The sequence below is a fragment of the Fukomys damarensis genome, unplaced genomic scaffold, assembly GCF_012274545.1.
Source record: "Fukomys damarensis isolate Sample0158 unplaced genomic scaffold, DMR_v1.0_HiC HiC_scaffold_12, whole genome shotgun sequence".
In the NCBI taxonomy this organism is placed as follows: Eukaryota; Metazoa; Chordata; class Mammalia; order Rodentia; family Bathyergidae; genus Fukomys; species Fukomys damarensis.
This window is the reverse complement of record NW_022900924.1, coordinates 31,701,540-31,710,000: the sequence shown is the minus strand read 5'-3', so window position 1 is coordinate 31,710,000 and position 8,461 is coordinate 31,701,540. Positions and strand designations below refer to the sequence as shown.

At 40.4% G+C, this 8,461-nt stretch overlaps 1 protein-coding gene across 2 annotated transcripts in view; it reads left to right on the top strand.

Moving 5' to 3' along the window:
• The window catches only part of Slc7a14 (solute carrier family 7 member 14), a 105,345-nt gene extending 98,103 nt beyond the window's left edge, over positions 1 to 7,242 (top strand). For both annotated transcript variants that reach the window (XM_033762518.1, XM_010632387.2), the window contains exon 8: positions 4,553 to 7,242. In XM_033762518.1, coding sequence (XP_033618409.1) covers positions 4,553 to 4,875 — 323 coding nt within the window. In that variant the 3' untranslated portion in view covers positions 4,876 to 7,242. The remainder of the gene's footprint in view (positions 1 to 4,552) is intronic.
• Positions 7,243 to 8,461: the final 1,219 nt, after the last annotated feature.

Below are 8,461 nucleotides of genomic sequence, written 5' to 3'. Positions count from 1 at the left end.
CTTTCCAGCAAGTTTAATGTTTCTGTTTTAATATTTAGATCTTTAATCCATTTGGATTTTAATTTAGTGCATGGCGAAAGATAAGGGTCTAATTTTAATCTGTGACAGGTTGATATCCAGTTTTTCCAACACCATTTATTAAAGAGGCTATCTTTCCTCCACTGAGGATGGTGAGCTCCTTTGTCGAAGATGAGGTAGCTGAGTACATCTGCATTTGTTTTTGTGTCTTCCAGTCTGTTCCATTGATCCTCAGGCCTATTTCTTTGCCAGTACCATGCTGATTTTATCACAGTGGCTTTGTAGTATAGTTTCAAATTGGGAATTGTTACACCGTCACAGGTGTGATTCTTGATCTTGTCCAGCTTGATCTCTCATAGGCACGTTCTCCACCAAGGAATTCTGTCTGGAAAAGAAATCAAAGCTTCTCTTTGAATATTTACTTCCTTCCCCTCAGCCTTTCACAGAATTCATTGCCCTTACTTCGGGCAGGGTTGGCATTCACTGTATGCCCCAGCATAGCCACATTTATATTAACGTGCTGATAGCTTCTGACACATCGGGCAGCCCTATGTGACCCATCAACTAAAAAAATAATCCCAGTCCAGCAGGGAAGCCTTCAGGACCCTACTGCAACCCAAAAGCTGGTCTCTTCTGATTTTTACCGTCACACTTGCCTCTGAATAATTTATCACAGATATAAGATGTGTAATTGCAAAGCAATTCTGCCTTTTAAGAAAAAATTATTCAAGTAAAACAATGAATTTTATGTATTAATTAATGACCTTATTCTTGAAGCTTGGTAGCACTTTGGTCTACACCAATCATTAAATCCACCCTCACAGGATAAAACTTTGCTGTCTATAAGGGTTACAAAAAAATATGGTGCCAGTTCCCATAGCAGTTTTAAACAACAGTGCCCAAAAATGACTTCAAGTAAATGATGGCATCATTGAGATAAGTGTACAGCCTAGTAAGGTGGAAAGCTTTCCTCTGTATGTGTAATAATTCAGAAATTTCAATACTGCTACTAACAGATAATATTAAGAAATGTTTATTCATTTTTAGATATGATAATGATTCTAAGATATGCTTTTGAAAGAGTTTATTTTAGAGATATATATATATACTGAAACATTTACAGATGAAACCTGTGACAGAAGAGATTTGTTTCAAAAACAATCTAAAGAAAAGAGGAGAAGACAGTAGGGGGCTGGGAATGGGACTAGTCATTGTATTCAGATCTTTGTATATGTTTGAAATCCTTCAAAGTAGAAAGTGCATAGTTGTTTCCCATCAATCTATACCTCATATCCTCCCTTGGAAGAGGGAAGAAATGCAAGAGCTGGAAGTTTCCTGGGTTAGGGGGATAAGCAGGCCTGGAAAGAGTCACAGGCTGGCCGCTCCCACGGTTGTTGTGGACAATCTCCGTAGCTTTTCTGCTTTGTTTCCTTGTGAGTTGCACATAATCAGCAGCCTGCCACCACACACACACACACACACACACACACACACACACACACACAGGAGGCTTCCCGCATAGGCTAGATGGAATCTAAACACAGCAACATCTGTGTAACACTGAGGGCCCTTGGAAGAAAGGTGTGGCCTCGGTCCTGCTATCGCAGGAACTTGCCCAGAGGTGTTGTGTGAAGTTCAGTTCAGATGACTCAGGATTCCAAGAATCCCCACCACATTTTCAGAAACTACCTCATGTGTAATTCTCCAAGACAGCTGAAAAGAGAGCTGAAACAAAACACCCTGCAGCCACACAGGAGGCTTTTAGCAGCGCTGCTGACTCCTCACACAAAGCCCTTATTTATGTATGACAGATGGTCTTATATGTTTCTCTTCTCCCTCCCTCTTTCCCTCCTTCCTTCATTTGTTCCTCTCTATTTCTTTATCCCTCTCCATTTCTCCTTTTTCTCCCATTCTTTTCTGCTTCGTATCACTTTTCCTAAATCGATTCGAGGGCCAGCAAAAAGGATAAAAGCAGAGAGCAAACCAACGTTGATGAGAATGGCTTTGCCAGAGCCGGCTGCCTGCACACAGCTGCACCCTCCTCTAACTGTGTTTGAAGACACCTTTGAAACTGTAGGGGGCTGGAGCAAGCATGAAAAGATCAATAAATATTTATGTGGTCTTCTGGGTCTTCACGGGTTGCCTTCTCCAAAGTAATAGTGTCCACACACACGCATGCACGCGCGTCTCCTCTCAGAAAACAACTGTAGACCTATACCCTCCCTAATATTTACTGCACTGAGCATGATCTGTAAACCTGCTGAGGCAGGGACGTGGGAGGAGTGGTTATATGAGGGACTTGCCAAGGTCAGTTCTGCCCTCTCTGACCCAAGCAAGTTGCCTAGCGTTCCCAGCCTATTTCTTCTTCCGTAAAATGAAAGCACTAGAATGCAAAGATGGTCATTAGAGCTTTTCCACCTCAAATATCTATGATTAAATCCACTATGTTTTTCGAGAATTCCCATATGAATCTACCTGATGTCCACATACTTAGTGGGAGCAAGGGAAGGTCTGTAGAATAGAGCTCAAGCCAGTGATGGGTCTGTAGAGTGACCTGTGTAGTTGCAGAGGAGGGAAGTTAGGGGAAAGGGGGAAAAAGGGTATTAAGTTCAGTAGGGAAATGGCCCATCAATAAATAGGGTCAGGGAAGGAGATCAAAAAGAAAGGAACTGACACAATAGATCTGAGCAGAAGCTGGAAGCAAGATTTGACACCTACCTTGATGTCTAAAGAAAGAATTTAAAAGAGCAAATTTGGGTAAAAGAAAGTGTATTCCTACTGGTCCCACTTGAAATTCATTCTCAGGCCCCAGGCATTCTTCAGAGGCTTTCTCCAAGAACCAGCATACTGGTCCTTTTAGAATAAGCCTTAATGTGATGTGTTCTACACAGGATAATAACCGTACTCCATGGCCACACCCCCACCCCTCGGCAAGAAAGCGTAAGAACTCATGTTCAAAAAGATGAAGTTGCTATTTAAGCCATAACAGCTACATCTGCTAATGATTAACTCTAGGATTTATTAACAATTAGAGCTATAACTCTCTGCTTACTTTGGCTGCTGGAAAGTTCATTTCACTGGGGGGTGGTGTCGGGGAGGGGGTTGGAAGAAAGTCATGTAGGACAAAGAGGGAGAAATCCAAGCTTAAAGACACATTTCAGAATCAAAAAGGAGCAACATTTCTTAAGCTCCAGAGTTAGAAAGCAGGCTTGACTTTTGATTCTAAGCAAACAGACAAGCAGATGTCACAGGACACCAAGGTCAGAGGAGCTGGCTCCTCTCAGAAGAGAGTATTAAGGGCTTGAAGGAAATTTCATAATTGAGTAGATCCAGCAACCAGGGCATAGGCATAGCATGGTGTGAGTGGGCAGTGTAGAATGTATAGCAGGCTTAGCTTATCCCAGGCATTTTCAGTCTTGACTGAATAACCTGTGAAGCCTTGAAAACATACCTGTGCTTGGGTAGCACAGAAAACCAATGTAATCTGAATTTCCAATGGTGGATGAGGCTTAGGTATCAAAGCCAAGATTGAGAATCACCTTTTATTCCATTTCATCCTCAAGCAACCCAGTGTCATAGCTCTAACTCTCAAGCTGTGAGGCTAAGTAAAGGCGCCAGAGTCACACAGCTAATAGTGATAGAGGTGGCACTGGAACCCAGAGCTTGCGTGCGCTCTTACTCTATGTGCCGTATGACCACCACATCTCTGATTCTCAGCTTTCCAGGCCCTGAATTTCATGGACTTTTCAAAGTGGAGAATGGGGGCCCTGAACAATTTTTGTACGTTATTGACAAAAGTCACAGAAATGAGACATTAGGTCCCTCTGAATGCCACATGTTACTTAGGAGGGTGTCTTTCCTTTGGATGGAATGACATCAACAGAAGGAATTTGCACTGAGAATTTCAGGCTCATCAATAGTTCTCATTCTTTCACTTAACAAACATTAAGTACCAGTTTTCTGCAGTCTAAAACGTAGAGCACAGTCTAAAACGATGTGCTAAGGGCCTTAACACATAAGGGCCATAGTATACACATGTTGCTAAACAGTCAAATGAGATAGAGTCCCTAAGTGGAGACAAGTGATAATAAAGAGAAAATAATGAGAAACAAAGAGATAATAATGAGAAAGTGGGATATACTGTTGCTGACCCATAAATATTTAACCCAAAGGCAGAAAATGCAAATTCCTGGCAGGCAGCTAGATAAGAGTAATGAACTAGATGTCAGCAGGGGAGAGGGGTCTCTCAAGATCCACAGGGCCTATGTCTTGTCTAAAGAGGCAGCAAATTATCACATCTAACCAGAAATTCCCACATGCAAGGTTGTCAGGCCCTTCAACTTTAGGGGAAGCTATAAGTACAGGTTGCCTGATGCAAGGCCTCTCCATTTTTAAAATGGCATCTAATTCAAAACACCGTGTAGATCAAAGATTATACGTGGCCTCCAGCTCTGGTTTTACCATCAGAAGTGATCTCCCCACAATGCCCTAGATCCCAAAGCAATGTTCATTCACCGGTGCCTTCCTCCCACAGGTGTGCTCATTTACTTTGGGTATGGCATCTGGAACAGCACCCTGGAAATCAGCGCCCGAGAGGAGGCCCTGCACCAAAGTACATACCAGCGCTACGATGTGGACGACCCCTTCTCGGTGGAGGAGGGTTTTTCCTATGCCACAGAAGGCGAGAGCCAGGAGAACTGGGGCGGGCCTGCTGAAGACAAAGGCTTCTATTACCAACAGATGTCAGATTCGAAGGCAAACAACCGGACAAGTAGCAAAGCAAAGAGCAAAAGCAAACACAAACAGAACTCAGAGGCCCTGATTGCAAATGATGAGTTAGATTACTCTCCAGAGTAAGCATAAACATGGAGAGGGTAGAAATGGTGATTGGTTTTCAGCAACTTCGCTTGTGGGCTAGAAGGTGAACACTTTTTTTCACTCTTTTTTCCCCAAAGTCAATCCCTAATCATAGCCTATCTCTTGCTATTTTTGCTCATCAGAATGGTTCTACAGAAGGGTTTAACCCAGGGCTCCTAACTGGTTCCCTTGTGAAAAAGAATAAGCAAGAGGATATATGAAATTCTATTTAAGGTGCAGCCGGCAGAGGTGATGGTAGCAAATGTTTCCCTGGCCTCTGCTTTGCTGGTTGAATTATTTTGCTTCTTACTGAGACCTCGCAAAGCAAGGGGCAAGCTCCTGGAGCCCCAAAGAGGCTGCAGCTTTTTTGGAGATGCAACCAAGTGGTCGTGGCAGCATTTCAGCCACCTGTGAGCACAAAGGTATAGCTAGGTAGCGTGTCAGGCTAAGCGCCGCTCCCAGGTCAGTGTGATCAGGTGGATGTCAGCATTCCTCAGTAACGAGACAGCCCCAAAACATCATGGAGAAGACACATACTTCCCCTTTTTTTCATCCCTATTCTCCCAGTTTCCAAACAATGTTTTAGGGTCCAGCAAAGGAAAGGACTCTCAGGCCATTTCCACAAAGGTTTCAGATTCAGACCAAATAACATGGTTAAGAGGCACCATCAAAACTCTACTTAAATGCCCAGGAAAAAAAAATTAAATAACCATCCCTCACCGTGAAGGCCAGAAAGGCTTGGCAGAAATTAACTGTCTGTCATGTTTTCCCTTATATCACACTCTGAACTCCTGCTGATATGGTGACGGAGGGCAAAGGTGAAGCATGATTTCATGGCACTAATATGCCTTGAAGAAGTGAGCCATTTGTTTTATAATCTGATAAAAATCTTTGCAAGGAGAAGTGACCCAGCCACTGCGATCACATTGCAACTCTACTTCATATTTCTAAAATTATAAATTCTGTAGTTTGTTTTTGTTTTTTTTTTTAGACATGGAACCACTTGATTGGCAGGTGCTACCTTGGAAACAAAAAATATTGAAGCACTGTTACTTGGGTGATTACATTCCATGAGATCATGTTTCACTTCTGAACCTTATGCCTCTGGGGTAGCTTACTTTTTAGAATATTTCTCTTTATTACTTCCCAAAGCAGTTTCCCTGAAGTCCAGGGAAATATCTACCTGATAAGGTCTAAATTGAGGCCATGAGGATTCTTAAAAGAATTTTCTCTGAAACAGAAAAAAATCACATGGGCTGTAAATTCTCCTATTGATTTTCAAGGATTTCCACTGGTTGCATTGAGTTAGTATGCATGTATGTGAAGATAATGATTTTTAATCAAGCTAAAATCTTTGTGAGAATTTTCTGGAAGGGACAAAACAGCAAGTTTCTTGACTTCCCTTTTCTCAATTTATTAGCCTGCCTAAAGTTGCCCAACACACATCAACTAACAGTTAAATCTATTCTTAAAACTTGAGGCTCATGCCTTGGTAGAAAAGGTAAAGTTCATTTTTTCGTTCAATTAACAGTTATTGAGAATAGCTCAAGAGCTAAGTGAAAAGGATGAGAAGAAATATAATATCTGCCCTTCCAGCCCACTATTCAAATAAAGAGGAGAAGCTCCAGGGTGTGATAAACAGGTAAAACAACCATCTTGACAAGTCCTTGTGACTGATTCACTTGGGCTTCAACATAACACAAAAAAGTCAATTGAAAGTCGATTTTCGTAAATAACACTTTTAAATAAATTGTATATCATGCCCACAGCCAATGTCTACCATTAAATTCTAATAACTACCATTTTTAAGATTTTTTTTATTCTTCCTTATTAACTGTTTAGAACTCTGGTTTCCTGAGTACATTTTGTCATGCTTAATGATGCTGTGTTTTCTGTTCCCTAAACATAACCGTAAAGGTACAGGGCCTGGTCTGTGATGTATATCCTTGGGAATTAACTGTAGACTAATTATCAACAACCTTTGTGAAGACAAAGCTTCAAACTGGCTTTAAGACTCAAGAAATCTGACTAAATAGGTAAGCTTGACACAGTCTAGACAGAAGGCGTGGAATTATAGTCATTAAATATGTTCAAGAAAAACATAAGTGTAAAATAACAAAAACTTAACATGGGTAAGAGAATTTCCTTTAATGTATGAGGTTTAGGTCTTATAGTACCTATATTTTGATGGCAGGTGTATGTGTTTCTATAACATGAGAAGGAAGAACACATGCTTTAGCTGATACCATTGATGTCATTTTTGTGCAGATCCTATGAACTATTCTCACTTCAGAAATCATTTTTCCCAAATACTGTCTTTATATATTTTAAGCTTTGCTCTTTGTTTGTTTGTTTGTTTTTGTTTTTATTTTTTGAGACAATGTCTTTCTCTGTAGTTCAGGCTGGCCTTGAACTCACAGCAATCCTGCCTCAGCCTCCTGAGGGCTAGGACTACAGGTGTGCCCCCCACACTGGGTTTGCTCTAAATTTTCTAATCAAGCTAAAATCTAAATCTAAATGTCTACATTCTAGATTTCTAAAGGTGATAGGTCACCTCCTTCGCGATCTTGTGTTTAAGAAATATCAATATTATAGGAATAGTTTTTTGAGATACATTCACATGTCTTTCCTCATGTTTCCCAGCTTCTGTGAAGTAGTTCCAAATTTCACAGTGCAGTTTTCAAATACCATCAACAACTGGAGTGACTTTGTTAGGGTTTTCATAACAGACTTCTGAATATTATGTTTGTGGAACTACATTAAAAATAGATAGGTATATAAAAAATTACAGTGGTACCTTGAGTCACAAATTTAATTCTTTCCACAATTCTGGTTGCAAACCAAATTGGATGAGAATCAAATCAAATTTCCCTGTAAGTTCAACATTGAACCTAATCATTGATTTGGACTCCATTCTCATCCAATTTGGTTTGTGACCAGAATAATGGAAAGAATTAAGTTCGTGAACTGAGGTACCACTGTACCTTAGAAATTTAGACCCCTAATGCAGCCCAAGGAAGATCTACATTTTACTGAATTCTTCTCTTCAGCAAGAACTCCACTTGAGATTTCAGTGCATGAATTGGTGGTTTTAAGCCAATTTCCTGAGTCTTTAAATTTTTTATTCTATTCGCTATTCAGTCAGTCTCTGCATCAATTTAAAAAGATATAAGGTAAACATTCAACTATATATGCTCCTAAACAAAAATTAAGTGAAAATGCAATAAAAATAGAAATAGGATCAGGCAAAGTTAGAAGTCTGTTTAGTGCACAAATACAGATCTTTAATATGCTTTGCTAAATTTGCTAATGAGGGGGCACCTTAAAAAATAGTAGAACTGGCAGGAATGACAAAAAATACCGCCTGCATGATACGAACAAGTCTTCCCCCATAAGGGAAGAGGATTGAAATAGCACAGACCTTTGACATCTACTGATAAGCTTCAAATCTATATTTTATTAGTTACATGTGCCTGGTTTCTGTGGGTATTCGATAAACATCTGATGGTTGGATGGATGGATGGATTAATGAACTGGAGGAAAATGAAGTATTTATTCAACAATTATTCAGAGTGCCTACTATGTG